We start from the raw sequence: 20878 nt of genomic DNA on the forward strand, positions 1-20878 counted from the left end.
GGTGCAATTGGCCTCTCAATATGTAAGAACTCCTGTTTCTTGCAACCCAAACCTGCACTACACCATGTAATACAAACAATTTTCATTAACGTAAGGTGCCATCTTTCAAGAGTCCTGTAGACTTTCAGGCACCACTTCTTTAAGCTGGTCAGCAACTATAATGACTAAAAGCTCACCTATGCAGGAAAAACTTGTGCACCAATTATCACTCAAAATGCTATACACACCCAGGAATCCTGTGGAACCACCTTCCATTATAACTCTGAGCCACTAAACATTTTATACTTTCTGTCTTCCCTTCCAATTTGTTAGTCATACAATCTATTTTCTATTTTGTGGCTTTCACAAGAAAAGTTTGCCATTCAGTTGCCATTAGCACTACTACATGATTCATCCTTCTTTGCTTCTGCACATGTTGAAAAAAGGACTTTTAGACTATCTAACATCAACAAGACATCTGGTCTGATAGCAACCAATTAGTTGATGTCTTTAGTGACATATGTAATAATTTAATAAGAGAATCCGTTGTCCCTATCTGTTTCATAAGGATAACAATTCTCTCTGTGCCCAAGAAAACAAAAGTGGACTGTCTGAATGGCAGTCACTCCAATTATGATGAAGTGTTATGAGAGGATTGTGCTGAGACATATTAAATAGAATATTTCAGACAACTGTGATCACCTCCAGTCTTCATATTGCTACAAGCGATCCTCAGAGAATGTCATAACTCTTTCATTTCATACCATCCTGGTACATCTGGATATCCTGCTTATAGATTACAAATCACTGTTTTACAATGTTGTATTATCAAAGTTGACCACTAAACTCCAATTTAGGACCAAGATCTACAATTGGACTTCCAAATCAACAGACCTCGGCATGTGCAGTTTGGCAGCATCACATCCTCGATGCTGACTCTCAACACAGGCATTCTGTTGGATAGTATGCAGAGAATCATTCTGTAGTTCTTGTTCACTTCTGATTATGTGATTAGGCAAAGCTCCAATTTCATGATTTATTTTGCAGATGACACCACTATCATAGGTGTGATCACCAAAAATGATGAGATGGCTTACAAAGGAGTGGTCTATCTGCTGACTCTGTGGTGCCAGGACAATTATCTTAATGTAAGCCAAACCATGGAGCTGGTAATAAGCTGCAAATAAATACTGTACACAATGTACAGGTGCTGGTCATAAAATTAGAATATCATGACAAAATTGATTTATTTCAGTAATTCCATTCAAAAAGTGAAACTTGTATATTAGATTCATTCATTACACACAGACTGATGTATTTCAAATGTTTATTTCTTTTAATGTTGATGATTATAACTGACAACTAATGAAAGTCCCAAATTCAGTATCTCGGAAAATTAGAATATCAATTAAGACCAATGCAAAAAAAAGGATTTTTAGAAATGTTGGCCAACTGAAAGGTATGAACATGAAAAGTATATGAGCATGTACAGCACTCAATATTTAGTTGGGGCTCCTTTGGCCTGGATTACTGCAGCAATGCGGTGTGGCATGGAGTCGATCAGTCTGTGGCACTGCTCAGGTGTTATGAGAGCCCATGTTGCTCTGATAGTGGCCTTCAGCTTTTCTGAATTGTTGGGTCTGGCGTATTGCATCTTCCTCTTCACAATACCCCATAGATTTTCTATTGGGTTAAGGTCAGGCGAGTTTGCTGGCCAATCAAGAACAGGGATACCATGGTCCTTAAACCAGGTACTGGTAGCTTTGGCACTGTGTGCAGGTGCCAGGTCCTGTTGGAAAATGAAATCTGCATCTCCATAATGTTCGTCAGCAGCAGGAAGCATGAAGTGCTCTAAAACTTCTTGGTAGATGGTTGCGTTGACCTTGGACCTCAGAAAACACAATGGACCAACACCAGCAGATGACATGGCACCCCAAATCATCACTGACTGTGGAAACTTTACACTAGACCTCAAGCAACATGGATTCTGTGCCTCTCCTCTCTTCCTCCAAACTCTGGGACCTTGATTTCCAAAGGAAATGCAAAATTTGCTTTCATCAGAGAACATAACTTTGGACCACTCAGCAGCAGTCCAAAGGCGAGACGCTTCTGACGCTGTCTCTTGTTCAAGAGTGGTTTGACACAAGGAATGCGACAGCTGAAACCCATGTCTTGCATACGTCTGTGCGTGGTGGTTCTTGAAGCACTGACTCCAGCTGCAGTCCACTCTTTGTGAATCTCCCCCACATTTTTGAATGGGTTTTGTTTCACAATCCTCTCCAGGGTGCGGTTATCCCTATTGCTTGTACACTTTTTTCTACCACATCTTGTCCTTCCCTTCGTCTCTCTATTAATGTGCTTGGATACAGAGCTCTGTGAACAGCCAGCCTCTTTAGCAATGACCATTTGTGTCTTGCCCTCCTTGTGCAAGGTGTCAATGGTGGTCTTTTGAACAACTGTCAAGTCAGCAGTCTTCCCCATGATTGTGTAGCCTACAGAACTAGACTGAGAGACCATTTAAAGGCTTTTGCAGGTGTTTTGAGTTAATTAGCTGATTAGAGTGTGGCACCAGGTGTCTTCAATATTGAACCTTTTCACAATATTCTAATTTTCCGAGATACTGAATTTGGGACTTTCATTAGTTGTCAGTTATAATCATCAAAATTAAAAGAAATAAACATTTGAAATACATCAGTCTGTGTGTAATGAATGAATCTAATATACAAGTTTCACTTTTTGAATGGAATTACTGAAATAAATCAACTTTGTCATGATATTCTAATTTTATGACCAGCACCTGTATACTGTGTATGTCGCACACTAAGTATAGTTTTTTTGTATTGTATTTTTTCCACTGTTTAAGAATACATGCAAATATGAATTTCATTGTGCTATATACACATGATAATAAACCTGACTTGACTTTAAATGCAGAATCCCTTATTTAAAGAGAAAATCTAAAAGAAAAAGAAAGTAAAATTAGGCATGGCTGAAGACAGTTTTTAACCTTGGGTGGTATTTCACAGGAAGTAGTTATTCTGGTTTTATTTTGTAGTACTAGGGTGTTGTACTGTGTTAGCCATTATGAATGTAGTGAGAAGTCAAGCAAAATAACACATTTTATTGGCTAACTAAACATATTACAATATGCAAGCATTTGAGGCAACTCAGGCCCTTTTTTCAGGCAAGATGTAATCAATACAAGATGTACATTACATCTTGCATGAAGAAGGGACCTGAGTTGCCTCGAAAGCTTGCATATTGTAATCTTTTTAGTTAGCCAATAAAAGGTGTCATTTTGTTTGATTCTCACTGGCTTTATTTTGCAATATGTGTATCTCCTGGTCCTGGGACACATACCAGAAAATAGCCAAACAAGTCTAATGAAAACATTTTGGAATTACAAAGATAAACTATCAAGAACCTGGAATGTAGCATTTACAACTGATTTCTTGCCTCACTGATACAGTACAACTAATGTTTTTTTGGTGGGGGACTACTAACTTTCCTTTGCTGATGTACAGAGTGTGTGTTGATTCATCCTTTCATGGTGGTTAAATGCCAAGTGCTACGTTTGTGTTCAAGGTTAAATTTAATTGCAGTTATCTCCTAAAAATATGGTTCTGGCTTCCAGAAGGAGTTGTGAAATACTGCATTGCTGTTTTTGTCAGCGGTACAGGGACATGTTTTTTAATTTTGTGAAAGCAACTGAAGGAGTTTGCATGTACATTTACAGACAATGACAAAGGGTGGCCATACATGCTGGTAAGACATTAAGGTAAATACTTCATCAGTGCCATAGCCATTTAAACGAAATAAGTATGGCATACTTCTAGAAAGAACACAACATAATACAATAGGAATACTAGATAAATCTGTTATAATTATGATCAAACCTATGAAAGTTTATACTTTCAAAGTGGGGAGGACATTTAATCAAATAACAACAACAACAACAACATTTATTTATATAGCACATTTTCATACAAAAAGTAGCTCAAAGTGCTTTACATAATGAAGAAAAGAAGAATAAAAGACAAATAAGAAATTAAAATAAGACAACCTTAGTTAACATAAAAAGGAGTAAGGTCCGATGGCCAGGGTGGACAGAAAAAACAAAAAAAAACTCCAGAAGGCTGGAGAAAAAAATAAAATCTGTAGGGGTTCCAGGCCACGAGACCGGCCAGTCCCCTTTGGGCATTCTACCTAACATAAATGAAATAGTCCTGTAGAAAGTGTAGATGGTTTTTGTACTCAAAATGAAAAGAAAGCAAAGTGGCAGCTTAGTGTCAGAAAAGTAATTAAAAGAAAAGTTGTGTAGTAAGAGCCTAGGGGCATTTGTGAGTTTGTTCACTACCAACAAAGTCACACTGCACACAGTAAGAATACTAGTAGCAGCATGTTAAAGGCCCACACATGTGAAAGTATTATTAATACCTGATAAAGGCATTTGTCCAGCACCTCAAAAACAAAGTTGTGGAACTTGAGAATGAATCAATGCTGAAATAGAGAATTGGACATACTTTCCCAGTAGTCCATTAAAGTGACAGTTGCATCCATAAAGTGGCACAGAAGACTCTGGTTCAAAGAGAGACAGACAGGTGTCTGATGGCCAGACATAAGTACAAGATAAGAACTCCATATGGTCCAGCAGTGTGAATTTCAGAGTTTGAGGTGTTCAACCATTTTCTGGACCTTTACTCCAGTACTTCTGAGCTGGTAGGTAGGACTGAGGATCCCAACAGATCACCAGTCCTTAGAAGGAGAGAATTAAGAATTGTTTGGGACTTGGGTTTACTTAAGCAACAGGGAGTCTCCTTCAGTCTCCAGACTTCCTGGTACACTGATGGAAGACCTCCCTGGACATATGATCAGGCTACTGGTCACAGACAAGGATAATCCTGATTCCAATAAGTGACATAGGAAATGGCAGAATGTCAGTTATGCAAGACAGATTTAATGACTCTAAGTACCAAGATGAGGAGTAGAACTGACAACATGGTCTCATGTGAAAGTCTACATGTGCCATGTACTAGTCTGAATAATACTGATGACACCACATAATTTAACATGTAGCTTAAATCTTATTGTTAGATAGAGGAATGTAGGTTGTTGGGATATTCAACACTACTAAAACTAGTGTATAGCCGAAAAGGATATGGAGTTTAGGACAGGTTTAGTGTAAATGTTCAAAGTATTAGTATGAATCATTAGTAATGACAGAAATGATAAAATACACTTGTTTAATTACTATCCAAAGGAGAAAAAACAAAAATAATTAATAAAGTAAAAATTGCTTGTGTTAATGCTACTAGTTCTAAAATAAAGCAGGTGCATTTGAGTTATATGTACTGTAGGTACAGATCAATAATATAAATGGATAAAAGTTATTTAGAAAAGACATGGAAAATCAAAAATGTAGGAGTGGAAATGTAAATAAAAAAATTTAAGACTGCTTCAAATAGGAGAAGAGCCATATCTTAGTGAGGATATGTGGATGCAATGACAAAAGCATCAAAGAAAGATTCCTGGCATTGGAGATCTATTATGCACATACAGTAACTGTGTCAACAGTGTCAATGTATGTCTTTTTAATACGGTAATATCAAAAAAGCAAGTTTAGAAGTGTATATTACAGGAATGGAAGACTTGAATAACTCAAGTGTTAACTGAGAAAACAGCCAAAAAGTGGAATAGGAATTCATAAATTTAAGCTGTGTTGTTTTTTTTGTGAAAAAACAAGCAAGAGGAGAAGCTCATTCAAACTTGATATCTTGTGGTAATCAACATACAATTTAAGTGTTATAGGTAACTGAATCATTAGGATTCAGTGAAGATAATATTACAGTTTTTACAGTGTTTTGACACAATGTACATAAAAAACAAAACCTTCAAATTCAATTTCAGAAGGATATGTTTCAAGGGTATGCTTTCAAGTAGATACAAAATCTACAAGAGACCAACTGGGAGACAGTCAAGAAGCAGTAAGATTAGTTTAAAAGTATATTACATACAATACAAAACAAGTTCATATAAAACTTTTGACGCACCAGGAAATTTAAGAATACTCTCCAGTGGATGAATAAAAAGCTAAGAAAGATAACTACTCTAGTACCAACTGTAGGGCTTTTCAGAACATTTGAGCAATTTTTAAAAAGGCAATTAAGAGTGGAATATCACAGGAAAGGCACGAAATGTCCAAAATTGTTAATTTACTATTTTAGTATTAATAAACTTGTCAAGGAGGAACTGAAATGTAATAAAAAAGAAAGGGTGAAATAAAATACATGGAAAAGGAAAAGGCAAATTCTTCTTCATATTTTTATGTTTTTTTTCTGTCTGAAGAAGCCAATAAACTCACAGTAGCTAAGGAGGTACTATAAGATTTCATAATAAAAGAAAACAATCGCACTGGGATTAAAATTTCTGAAATCAAATAAATCACAATTACCGTTAATCTAGGGTGCTTAAGTAGGTCAAGTGACTGAATATGTAAATCCTTTACTACGAAATATCTGTATACTCGAAATCCATTAACTTGGCAATGTTGCTCACCTTGTCCCATTTCTAATGGACACCTTTGATATAAAATTGTGCACACTTGGAAAAATTATTGAAAGAATCGGACAGGGAATTAGGGCGGCACGGTGGCGCAGTGGGTAGCGCTTCTGCCTCGCAGTTGGGAGACCTGGGGACCTGGGTTCGCTTCCCGGGTCCTCCCTGCGTGGAGTTTGCATGTTCTCCCCGTGTCTGCGTTGGTTTTCTCCGGGTGCTCCGGTTTCCTCCCACAGTCCAAAGACATGCAGGTTAGGTGGATTGGCAATTCTAAATTGGCCCTAGTGTGTGCTTGGTGTTTGTGTGTGTCCTGCAGTGGGTTGGCACCCTGCCCGGGATTGGTTCCTGCCTTGTGCCCTGTGTTGGCTGGGATTGGCTCCAGCAGACCCCCGTGACCCTGTGTTCGGATTCAGCGGGTTGGAAAATGGATGGATGGATGGAATATCTGCAGGAAGTATCAGAAAATCACGTTATCAAAAAAGGACAAAAACAAAGAATTGATGTTTAACTAGCAAAGTTCAAAACCAAGTTAAATAAACATCATCAATGTAGAACTGGTTAGCAAAAATTTGAAAGTCAAACAATGAAGCCAAAATATTCCTGTTCTGCCTATAATCAAAGAAGCAACAGTAATTTTAAAGTAAAAGACCAGGGGCCTCATGTATGACATCGCGCGAAGAATTCACACTATAACATGATATACAGACAAAAGCGAAAATGTGCGTACGCACAAAAAAAATCCAGATGCATAAATCTGTGTGAACGCCAACTTCCACATTCTTCTTCAGGTTAGGTGGATTGGCAATTCTAAATTGGCCCTAGTGTGTGCTTGGTGTGTGGGTGTGTTTGTGTGTGTCCTGCGGTGGGTTGGCACCCTGCCTGGGATTGGTTCCTGCCTTGTGCCCTGTGTTGGCTGGGATTGGCTCCAGCAGACCCCCGTGACCCTGTGTTCGGATTCAGCGGGTTGGAAAACGGATGGATGGATGGACAGGTAATTAAACTAGTACAAAGGAGCAGGCAAAAATTGTTCTTAAAAGTCACTCCATAAATCTACTATCTAGTGACCAAAATAAAAATAAAATGACAAAATGAGTAGAAGCAGAAGTCAAGGATCAAAACTTACCAGAAGCATTTCCTAACCAATAAACAAGACATGTAGCATGCATAGAAGTTTCTTTAAATGTACCAAAAACCTTGGATGTTTGAAGCTGTGCACAACCATCTCAATTGGCTGGAAGCTTTAATATCACATATTAGTGCAAACCTGTGCATCTGCCATGGATATTTAATAAAAACTAATCTTAGACAAAGCTTTCCGTTAGTTTTTCAAAGGCTTAGGATAACCCTAAATGTTATGCAATAGTCTCTCTCTGATGTTAGGAACAATATATTTTAGTCAAGTGATGGCTACTTTGTCACAAAGTATTGTTCAATATTACTTTTTAGGTAAAATGTAGTGTCTGGTACCTTTTAAGTCACTATGAAATTATTTTACAAAGGCATAATTTGTCTTTGTAGATTATGAAATGATTATACGGAACAAAACAAACTATATAAACATTTTTGGAAAACAGCTGAAATGTAGCCTAATAGATCCAGAAAAAAATCACAACATTAAGTGGCTATAAGGTGACCACAATGCACTGGCATTTTATATAAAAATACTAACAAATGGTAATAAAGCATTGAGTGATGTATATCAAAAAGTAGTAAGCCATGTGCTTTGCGTTTGCTGGTTTTAGATGGCAAATACTCATGCATTGGACTGAAATATGACATAGTATTTCTATGGAATTACGAAGCACTACCACATAAAACTAATCCACATTTTTGATTGCTTGTTCCAGCTTAGATTTTGCAGAAGACCAGATACAAGCAAGTACTTTTAACACCTGTATTAGGCTTTTTGTTTTTTACTGCCCTGTACATATACCGTAAACGCAATACATTTTTGTTGATTGTTTTATTTACACAAAAGTATACCCTCAAAGGGACCATTTCTATCAGAGTTCTTCTGTAAATGGATGAACAAACAGATAAACGATATTAGCTTTTTGTAAAAAATGGTATTGAATTCAGTAGAGCCTGGAATAACTGCACATCTTACTTCAAAGAACCGATTACAATATAGCAATTGTGGAATATGTCTCTGATGTTTTTCCCACACATCAGAAGGCTTTTTTCATTTACAGGTTCTCTTTACATGATTAAATTCCTCCTGACTCACTCAATGGAATGCCTCCAAAAAACTTCCTGTGAAACTTGTGAGGCTTTTGCTATACTTGTTAATCACAAAATTAATGATGTTAGAAATAATATAGTACATCTCCCGAATACTGATCCTCTTAAACCCCAGTACTCCATTTTAAACAAATTAAATTCTTTCACCAGGATAGATTTACTTGACTTATATAAAATAATTTCTCAACTGAGACCCTCCACCTACGTCCTTGACCCAATACCAACAAGTTTTTTCAAAGAAGTATCTGGCATGCTAATTGATAGTATTCTTGAAACAGTAAATGCATCATTAGATACGGGGGTCTTCCCAGACTGTCTTAAGACTGCTGTAGTTAAACCCCTGCTCAAGAAAAATAAAAAAAAAGACTCCTCTGCTTTTGAAAATTGTAGACCTATTTCTAACCTGTCTTTCTTAAGTAAAATCCTAGAAAAAGCAGTCATTATGCAGCTAAATGACCACCTCAATAAACATCCTATTCTTGATAAGTTTCAGTCAGGTTTTAGAACAAATCACAGTACAGAAACTGCACTCGTTAAAGTAGTAAATGACTTGCGTGTAAATGCAGACAGAGGCCGTTTATCTGTTCTCATTCTCTAAGATCTGAGTGCCACATTTGATACCATTGATCACAATATTCTTAGAAATTGCCTTAGACATTGGGTGAGCCTCTATGGCAGTGTCTTAAATTGGTTTGAGTCTTACTTGACAGGTAGAAAATTCTTTGTTAGTTGTGGTAGTTATACTTCAAAGACACATAATATTCTAGATGTTGTTCCACAAGGCTCTATCCTGGGTCCACTGCTCTTCTACATGCTTCCATTAAGTCAGATTATCTCAAGGCATAACATGAGCTACCACAGCTATGCTGATGACACACAACTGTATTTATCAATAGCGCCTGATGACCCAGACTCTCTTGATTCACTGAAGCAATGTCTTAATTGTGTTTCTGAATGGATGAGTAGTAATTTTCTCAAATTAAATAAGGAGATAACAGAAATTTTAGTGATTAGCAAAAATGGATATAATGAGGGTATTAGAAATAAACTTGATCCATTAGGATTAAAAGTCAAGTACAGCAGTAAAGAATTTAGGGGTAATTATTGACTCTGACCAAAATTTTAAATCACATATTAATCAGATCACTAGGACAGCATTTTTTCACTTAAGAAATACAGCAAAAGTTAGATCTCTTATAGCTTTGCAAGATGCTGAGAAATTAGTTCACACTTTTGTTTTCAGTCGGCTAGATTACTGTAACGCACTCCTCTCAGGACTACACAAAAAAGACATCAACCGATTGCAACTAGGGAAGAATGCAGCTGCTAGAATCTTAACTAGGAAACGAAAATCCGAGCACATCTCTCCAGTTTTGATGTTACTACATTGGTTACCAATGCCATTTAGAATTGACTTTAAAATACTGCTTATGGTTTACAAAGCCTTTAATAATGTCGCTACATCCTATATTTCAGAAAGCCTTTCACCTTACACTCCAGATCGTAACCTTAGATTGTCAAATGAGTGTCTGCTTAAAATTCCAAGAGCTAAACGTAAAAGAAGTGGTGAGGCAGCCTTCTGCTGTTATGCACCAAAAATCTGGAACAGCTTACCAATACGGTGGAGCACTTTAAAAAACTGCTAAAAATTCTTTATTTTAACATGGCTTTCTCATAGCTTCATTTTAGTTTAACCCTGATATTCAGTATATGCAATTAATTCTCATTATCATTCTTGGTGGCTCCGAAATCTGTACTAACCCCTACTTTCTCTGCTGTTCTTTTTCCAGTTTTTTGTGGTGGCGATCTACACCACCACCACCCGATCAAAGCACTATGCTGTCCATACATTGATGGATTGAATGCCAGAGGTCCACATGACCATCATCATCAAATTCTTCCACGTGAAGCCTGAAAACCATGAGGACTGATTGAGATCATTTATGTTAGGTAGAATGCCTAGAGGGGGCTGGGCGGTCTCGTGGTCTGGAACCCCTGCAAATTTTGCTTTTTTTCTCCAGTCATATGGAGTTTTTTTTTTTGTTTTCTCTCTCCTTCCTGGCCATCGGACCTTATTTTTATTCTGTGTTAATTAGTATTGCCTAATTTTATTTTTATATTTTGTTTGTTTTTTTCTTTCTTTTTCTCTTCCTTCATTCTGTAAAGCACTTTCAGCTACATCTTTTGTATGAAAATGTGCTATATAAATAAATATTGTTGTTGTTGACTGTAATATTCTTCTCCATGTCAGTCACTATCTCAGGTGCAGTCTAATATCAGTGACACCCACTGTAATTTTGAATTTATGTTCACTACTTGCCATTCCTTTTGCGGTTTGGACTAACCTGTAACTCAAATTTCAGAGCAAGCTTCTCAGGGCTGGCTCAATGAAGGAAGGAGACGACATTAAAATGCCATGATACTTTCTTTTACATGCCTTTCTGCCATTACCTGCTCCTTTGTACGGGATGAAATTTATAACATTCAGAACGATTAATTTGATGATTTTGCTTTCAAATTTTTCTAAATGACAAAACTAGAGGACCCGTAGTAATATAGTAAACAAGTGCACAAGAAGCCTCTAGCATGTCACAAGGTGCTAACTCTACTGAGCTCCTACCCAGTGCCTCAAAAAATACTGAAACAAACCAAGTAGTTACATGGTACACAAGTATGAAAGACATCCCTAAAATTTTGAGCAGTGTTCACTCTCTTGAGGCCCTATGCAGCGTCTCAGATAATTCTGGAAAAATGTGCCATAACAAAATCTTCTACAAGTGTTCTTATAGACTTGAGTTCAATGTAACTTGTCACCTATTTCTGTCTTTTACAACAATCATAATCAGGAATCAGCAAATTAAGTGTTGGTGTGAACATTTATGGAGAAAACCTCTTATAGTTCAAAGATAGGAATGGCAAGAGCATATCTGGAAATTAATTTAACAGTTTTCACTCGCTTGCCAAAAAAAACACTGTAAATAAAAAGAGAGAAAAAGAGCCAAGAAGGCATGCTACATTAGGTATACATAGGGGTGGTATAAAGTTGGTTGCAACAACTAAAGGATCAAATTGGTAATACTGATGACAAAAAACTCTAAGCAAAAACTGTTTTTAATCAACTAAATAGCTAATTACATAACACATGCTGTACACCTACATATTGTACTGGGAGAGGGAAAACCCATCTGAATGAATTTTGGAGATAAGAGGCTAGAATGTTCAAGAGCTATGTAAAACCTAAGGCATTAAAAGAATAGGAGCACTTCACTCTGAACTCTTCTATGAACACAGTTCACTGCCAAACCAAACTCGTACAGCACAGGAACATAAACGTGATGTTGGATAAACCAAAGTAATAGCAGATCAGAATAACACAACATCACTTTGATATCTTTCATGTGCAAACATTAGCTCTTTAAGAAAGAACAGATGGGGTTAAAGGGGCAGTCGCAGAATCTATACAGTACTATTTTTCCGTAGTCTCCCTACCTGACTGAGCTCCAAAAACAGTAGTGAAAAAATTGAGAGATGAAAATGTCATTCAATAACAATTGAGGAATTAACTCCCTACATATACTTTGCCAAGGAGTGAAATCTTTTACATTGCTTTAACATTATTGAGTCAATATATTCAAAGTTAGTCACATAAGTATTAATATAGTGGCTGTCTTCTGCAGTAAACAACTTTTTTGCAATGCAATTCAAATCTTTATAACATCATCATCTTACATCCATAGTCCAGTATCTGAGCAACTACTAAAATAAATTCTGTGAACTTTATGCATTTTGTTTTAGTTTTCAATAGTTGTTATTTCTGTACCTTTCAAATTGATAACATGCAGAAAGATTCTTTCGCTATACACCTCATAAAACCTTTTATCTATTAAATACAAAATACATATCAAGCTTTGTTTTTGAAAAAGAGAACTTTGCAAAGAATAACACTGGCATTTTTCAGGTTTTGAACAAAACACTTCAATTTATATCTGATAATTTTATGCATTTAAAAATTTGATTAAATCAAGATAGTAATCAACCAAATTATCAAAACAGTTGTTTATTTTAGTACTACAAAAGATAAAGTAACTTAAAACTTGACAGAAAATCATTGATTAATCTCTCAAATACCTCTAAAATATATAATCTGATTTTACCTCTTTCACACTGGGGACCAGTAAAACCATAAACACAAGCACAGCGATTTGGTCCAACACAGCGGCCTCCATTCTGGCAGTCATTGTCACAGATAGCTGAAATGTGAAAACAGCAAAATGTCCATCATGGGCTATTCCCTTTACATAAAGCAGCACTCTTTGTGTTCACCTCTTGTTTTATTTGTGCCTACTACAAGAGTTGTGGTCAGAATATTATTTAAGGTAGAAAAGTAAAGCTGTCCTTCTACCCATTGAGAATTGGCCCCTTACGAAGATTTCAATTTCAACAATGTTCTTTCTTTTCCAGGACTATACATTAAGGTAGATGGTCTGTAAGCACACTGATGAATGAGACCCTTTACATGTTGTACTTTAACGAGGCATCAGCACTGCACTAAAGAGAAGAGTGGAGAATACATTTATAAACATACAGTAAATTGTACTGGGTAGTACAAAGTAAAATATTTCACAGTAAAATAGTATTTATTGGAAATACATAACAACATGAAACTCAACATTCTGTACACATGTAAAATGAGCCAATCAAAATGTATAACAGATAACGAACTCTTGTAAATAGAGGAAGGGCTTTCCTTGTGCTACAGCTTAGAGCTTGCTGTGTCTAGTAGTGACTGATAACAATAGCATGCATCCTAAGTGATATATTTTTGTTCCTGCCTACATCTTAGAGTATGATTACAACAGAAGGCAGTTCACAGAGCAAAATTATGGACTGAGACAAAAAACATACATGTGTATATTCTCACTCAGCATCAACACAAATAAATAAAATTGAAACAAATCAGGAAAAAAGATTGATTTGGCATCTCTGACTCAGCCATAAATATATTTTTTATTTATAATATCCTTGATAAAATGTAGTATTTTCCAAAATGCCACAATCACAAAGAGATATGTGGTTATCACAGCGTGGTTAGGACAGACAGCATACGAGGCCAGTGAGACAGGTAGGCAGGACAGAAAACTGAGTTGTGGAAAAGGATAAAAGGTCAGACTTACGCTGGCTACAGTATGTTCCAGTATATCCTTTCTGGCACTTGCACTGTTCCTCAGAGCAGATACCCCCATTCATGCACCTTATGTTGCATTGCTGTGCTGTAAAATGTAAAAACACTGTCAGCTCTTCTTCAGTGGAAAGGGTTTCCTGCAACTCCATTCAATAAAATCTAAGAAAAAAGCAATGTTGTACTGATGAATTTTGAAAACATACGTTGAACAGGATACATCATGTTCTGCATTGGGAAACATCAGGGACTCTTACAGTAAACTAGCATGTTAAGCTCTAAAGCAATATGAGCAAGATCAACTTTGGGTTGCATGGATCAGCACAATAGTCCAAGCTGTTGTGGTGGCTTGTAGGACAGATGAGAGTTCCCTGATTATTCTGAGATGGATACTTTTGACTTCTGGTCTGCTGGAGAAAACACTATAAGCAACAACATCTTCATCACTGCTTGTAATGTTTACTTTTAAACTATTATACAGTGTGTCTGCATACAAAAAGTACAGTTCATTGACAAGAAAGCATGGGTTGGAAACAGGGTGGCATGATAGTGCAGGGGATAGGGCTATTAGAAGTCAAAGAAATCAGGCTCAATTTCTTTACTATTCAATGTCTATGAGGAGTTTACTTGTTCTTCTGGGTGTTTCAGTACCTTACAATATTCAGAAATTAAACTGACAAGCATCTCTAAGCTTGTCAAATATAAGTGATGGTTGGCATGATCTTAAGTGTTTCCTCTAATGGACTACCATCCTATTCAGGATGTACAGATTCATATGCTGTTGGAATAGACTCTGGTTTCCTGCAATTCAATAAATAAAAATATTTACTCAGGAAGTGGATCAATGGATATAATATCACTACAGAGATATTATATTACTGTTTTGATGTATTTATGAAACTATGATATGCATTATTTAAATTATACTTACAACCCAGATGAAAACCTCTAAAAAATTTGTGCTGCAATCAAGTTTTAGTCTCGTGGTCCATGCATTTCTAACAGATCCTGCACACACTTACTAGATTTTGTTCCACATGTTGGAGATATTTTTCCATTAGGGCAAGTGCACATGTTCGGACGCGAGCAAAATCCATCTCCACAACTGTTTCGGCAAATGGCTAAAAAACAAGTTAAAGAGAATATAATCATACATCATTAACCCACCCTAAAGGTTCAACTGCAAGTACTAAGTACACCTGCAAGAATTTCTAGAAAAGGAAGTATGAAAGGGACATGTTACATGTGAAACATTTGCCATAACAGTGCGAAAAAGCATGCTGCCCCCTAATACGTGTAAGTGATTTTTTTTTTAAAGTGCCTCTATTAGAATATAGCTTTCCAATAATGATGCACCAGAATCATTTTACAAGGACATAGCTTTATATTTCACTTTGAGATGCAATGCTTCTAAAGACTGTTAAGGCAACAGCATACACAAGTATACTACTGAATTTCTCTTCCAAACTTTATGCATTGAATTATTTGCACAGACAGTTTAATATTCATTAATCATCCTTCTTGATATTTCCTTATATTTAATACATGTAACACATGTAATTTCACAGAATAAATATATAAGGTGTACATTGACTACTTACATTTGAACCTGTCTTACATGGGTGGCTTGGCTAGGGTATACAGAATATATATATACTGTGTATATATATATATATATATATGTGTGTGTGTGTGTGTGTGTAGATATATATATGTGTGTGTGTGTATATATATATATATATATATATATATATATATATACACACACACACACAAACACATACACACACATACACATATATATATATTTCCTAGCCAAGCTACCCATGTAAGACAGGCTGAAATGTAAGTAGTCAATGTAGACCTTACTGTTAATGTTTGCAGTGCACCACCTATCGGAATGTGTTTTGTAATGCACATAGCAATAAAATGCATTGCTACAAATGTTTGTGAAGTACCATCTATTGGAGTGACAAATGCAATGCATATATCTCTGTTATGTGCCATATGGTAAAAGATTCAGAAAAGCACTGTTAATGTTTGTGTGTGCCATCTGTTGAAATGACAAAATCACAGCAATCAGACGGACACACAGATTTTGTCCTTTATTAAGGTGGATGAAAATACATGTTTATGTATTCACTCATTCATTAACCTACAAACCTGTTTTATCCTGGGGAAACTGCAGCCTATTCAAGCAAGGATAGAACACAAGGCAGGAAGGACATGAGACCAGTCCACTGAAGGGTGAACACAGAGAAACACACACTTACGAAGACTAGGGCCAACTTAGTGCCCGGATAAATTTTTATTAACTTTGAAATAAAATAAACACAAAATAATGAATTTACACAGTATTTCCAAGAAAACAAAAAAAGAAACCCCATAACACCCCTTCCATAATCCCACACAGGTCTATGAATGGAGAAAGTACAAAAAGACTGAAGAGAGGTGTAAGGCAACCCTCATGTGGGTGCAGTTCAGTCATGACCCCAGAAGACACAGAAGAAAGTGGGGAAAAAAGAGTTTTAAAAATATACAGTATCAATGGAAGTAGCTGTGATGTATCCTGATCATGTAAAATGCTCAGGGCAAAACTGCTTACCAAATATGCAATAATAAATATAAAATCAATGACCTCCAAATACCTGTAAAATTTCTTACAACTTCCTTCTAATGTTTATGAAGTACAGTCATCAAAGTACATTTCTTTATTTCCTCTTCCAGTTTTTTAATTCACTTGTTGGCAACCTAGATCTCTACATATTACTTTACCTAACTGGCTGAGCTGCCCCCAGTGATTTCATTCACTTTGAAAAGTGCTACATAGAATGAAGATAATGTGATACTATTTTGTTATTCTGTGTAATTTGCAAAAATTAATAATTTTAAAATTATGTAATTAATTTCTTTTATACAAGAATAATAACAATGCCATCACAGTCTAAGTCACAAACAGTATTCATTTCTATAGCACATTTTAGTACAAAGGATGTAGATCAAAGTGCTTTACAAGATGTCAAGGAAAAAGTTACAAAAAAAGAAAACCAAATTAGAATATTTAAAAATAATGAATAAATGGCATACCAAAAACAACAGATATGAATAAATCAATACCCACATACATAACATACATAGGGGGCGGCACGGTGGCGCAGTGGGTAGCGCTGCTGCCTCGCAGTAAGGAGACCTGGGTTCACTTCCCGGGTCCTCCCTGCGTGGAGTTTGCATGTTCTCCCTGTGCCTGCATGGGTTTCATCCGGGTCCAAAGACATGCAGGTTAGGTGCATTGGCAATCCAAAACTGTCCCTAGTGTGTGCTTGGTGTGTGAGTGTGTGTGCCCCTGCGGTGGGCTGGCGCCCTACCTGGGGTTTGTTTCCTGCCTTGCGCCCTGTGTTGGCTGGGATTGGCTCCAGCAGACCCCCGTGACCCTGTAGTTAGGACATAGCGGGTTGGATAATGGATGGATGGATAACATACATATAGAAAAAGTAGTGTTTATATATGAATATATAAAGAATATTCAAATATAGTTTTTAAATATGCGACTATTAACTAGAATAGTTTTCAGAAAAAAGAACAACAGAAACCTATTTTTTTTATATGTTTAATTTTTTTCAAGTTTATATATCCTGTTTTAGTAACATTTCCAAGCAAAGTGTTATGAAGAGGAAAATAAACAGGATTAAATGGAAAGATGCCAACTGTAATATGGACTTACTGCCAATGACAGTACTTACGCAAAATGCACTGGTTTCCTCCAGGTAATGTTTTCCAGCCAGGGCAGCAGTAAGAATGAAAGCGAGATCCACAAACATTTGGTCTGTTACAAAACATGTGGAGGAATACATAATACAACACATTTATTAGAAACAGCAGTCTCCAAAACTTACCTAGAATGATTTGTAAAACTGAAATCATCTTTAAAATATTGGAATTTAACAGGATCTGCATGGCACTGATACAGAAAGGCATAAAATGCAGCAGTCATAATTACTGACACTGAGTGTACAAGCAAAATCATTTCCATTTTTGTGATTTTACTGAATTAACATAGTGGTGACATGACAACATATGCCTTACAAATTCCTTTGAAGAAAAGCCAGAAAGAAAAAATGATGAAACAAGCAGCTGCAGGGTTTAACCAAAAGTACAAAGAAAAGCAGGGGTTAATCAGTGTGTCCGGCTGGTCAAGTCCACCACATGCAGTTTAGTTCTCAAGATATACTAGATTGCAGTTGAGTCTTTAAGGTACTGAATTAATTGATGTTTGAGCCCTGCAGAAGGTGCTTTATGCACCAACAATGTTGCAGAGCTAATGCAAGCACTTATTTAGTACACACACAACTTTGAGAAATGTGTGCAGCTGGTTAACATATGCAATGCAAGCATACATATTGTTTAGGCATTTTGTGGAGCATGCACAAACTTCCATAGCATATACACAGACAAACATTTTGGACAGTTTTAAATAAATGCACACACTCTGGTTTCTTTGATACTTATGTAAGGAGAGTACAGCGCACACCAAGCTTCATTCAATTAGTACAGGTATGTACTGTAAGTATATACATATTTTGGATAGTCTGTATACAGGTTTCTAAAATCTGAAATAGGCAGATGTACAGTTTACATATCTCTAGGACCTTTGAAGAGAAATACACATGATAACTTGGCAAGGTTGCCCACTAAAATATAGTACATACATACAAAACATACAAAATTAGGGTACACGTGTGAGCTCTACAGAGCATACATATAATTACAGTAAGGAAGTGTACAGTAATTGTATTTCTCAAAATGTTTTAAGTCACCAAGTAGTAATCACTGTGTTTGCATATATATATATATATATATAGTATATATATGATGTGTGTGTGTATCCATGTATTAGGTATATTTGTGTGCATACCAACATTCATAAAAATGTGTGTATATACTGTATTTGTGTATACAATTTAGTAAACAAGCATGCACAAGAGTTTTTGTAGCGTGGGCATATACATACATTGTATGCTGTGATATATACTATACAAAAAGAGATCTTTGACTCTATATTGAGGTACCACACACATGGCATACAATGCACAAAACTGGGTGCCACATTGAGAGCTCTGTTGATTTGACACATTCATGTAGACTCCCCACACATTCATCTACAAGCTGGGTAAAGTCAGTAAATGCATATCTACAATGTTATGTGGATGTGTAAACCTACAGCTCCAATATAAATGAATACAAGAAAGCTCTGCACAGTTTGCACGAGTGTACATTATACAAACACAAAATGTATTGTGCACACAAACAAAGGTGTCTGAGAACATTCTAAATGTGGCATATTTATACACAGACAGAGTCAGGTGTCTTTTTTGGCAATTCCAAAGAGAGGATACACACATACATACTGACTAGGGTGACATGTCGGGTCAGTCTCGACTTCAGCCCATTAGTCGCGATTAAATTGACCGGGCGTCCCCGTTTATCCGGGACTATCACTTTTTACGAAATGCGTCTCGTTTTTTTGCCTAGCGTCCCGGAATTGAACAAAATGTCAAATTTTTAGGAGGCCGAAACGGGAAGGGCAAACACTCCCCGTACCCAAAGAAAATCGGTTTAATATGCATTATTACTAGGCACACAATACTCTATGGTGGACCCGAAACGCGCCTTCCCCCCAAGTCCTACAAACTGCGAACTTCAAATATATTAACGATCAACACACTCGCTAGATTAATGAGTGTGTGTCCCGTTTTGGAACTATGACAATCCGGTCAGTCCACAAGTGTCCGGGTTTGAGACTCTGAAAATCTGGGTACCCGAAGCGCGTTGTAAAATTAGTGCGTATTGGTATTTAAAGGCGATGCTCCAAACACACTAAACACAAACGTATGAACCGTACACACAGCATTTAGAGCCAAAATACAAGCGGTTATTTAAGAAGTCTGTAAAGTCAACGCAGGCGTGAATACAGTGGCCAGACAATTAAAATTACGTACTATATGTCTTCAGACGTGTTTAGTTGGCACACCCACACCCGAAGCTGCCTAAGGACTCTGCACGGACACCGTACTTACACGCTGGACTGTGTCCGAGCTGTCAGATACTGCCACACGTGCTCCAGTCTTTCTTTAACTTCTAACACACGAACGCTCTTTACTCTACACACAGCACTCATGCACACCGAGTTCTCGCCCCGTACCCTCGAAGCACATCCTGCGGTCTTCTTCTCCTCACTCCATCCGCCGGCGGTTTCATCAGTTCGTCTTGCTTCCTTCTTCCATTGCCATAGTGTCCAGCCGCTTGACCATCCACTTCATTCGCCACCATGCTTGATACAGCGAGCCACCCGAGGAGGCACTTCGTAGCACCGTATAGCACCATCCTAAGGAGCGGGAGAGCTGATGCTGGAGATAGATAGAGAGATAGAGAGAGAGAGAGAAGGAAAAGCGCGGGTCCGGCGCGCCGAGGTGACTGGCAGCTCACACAGCACACGCTCACTGGCTCGCTCGCTCGCTCGGCGCTCTCTCATCAGTCACATGCTTTTATCGCGGGCTGTAGGCTCACTGAGGAGACACGCGAAGGGGCACAGAAAATAAGCGTCAGGGCACCGCCAGCCCGCCTGTTCGCCCTGCTCCGGCTTTACCGAGGGGACCTTCAGGTGGCGAATGCGCTCGCAACTGTCATTAAGGTGTGTGCGTCTGTGAGAACTGAAGGAAACTCCATTTAAAACGACCCGGAGAAATCTGTGAGTACCCCTATAAATACTGTATCTTTGGACAGCTCGTTACAAAGCCGAGAGTGACTGACCGTGCCGTCTGCCTATTGGATACACAGCGACACTCTACTGAAAAAAAAAGAGTCAGAAATATACATGAATATTTAAAATTAAAGTACTTTTAATTACATATTTGTCTGCTTGTCATA

The 20878-nt window shown here is 37.2% G+C and overlaps 1 protein-coding gene across 1 annotated transcript in view; it reads right to left on the reverse strand.

Annotated features, from left to right (window-relative positions):
* Positions 1 to 20623, reverse strand: part of fbn2a (fibrillin 2a) — a 133065-nt gene extending 112442 nt beyond the window's left edge. Inside the window, exons 1-5 of the mRNA XM_051929952.1 lie at positions 20154 to 20623; positions 17695 to 17777; positions 14977 to 15075; positions 13950 to 14045; positions 12930 to 13025 (exon numbers count right to left, since the gene is read on the reverse strand). Of these exons, the coding sequence (XP_051785912.1) occupies positions 12930 to 13025; positions 13950 to 14045; positions 14977 to 15075; positions 17695 to 17777; positions 20154 to 20335 (556 nt within the window). The 5' untranslated portion in view covers positions 20336 to 20623. The remainder of the gene's footprint in view (positions 1 to 12929; positions 13026 to 13949; positions 14046 to 14976; positions 15076 to 17694; positions 17778 to 20153) is intronic.
* Between the last annotated feature and the right edge of the window lie 255 nt (positions 20624 to 20878).

Source organism: Erpetoichthys calabaricus, chromosome 7, assembly GCF_900747795.2.
Source record: "Erpetoichthys calabaricus chromosome 7, fErpCal1.3, whole genome shotgun sequence".
NCBI classification, from domain to species: domain Eukaryota; kingdom Metazoa; phylum Chordata; class Cladistia; order Polypteriformes; family Polypteridae; genus Erpetoichthys; species Erpetoichthys calabaricus.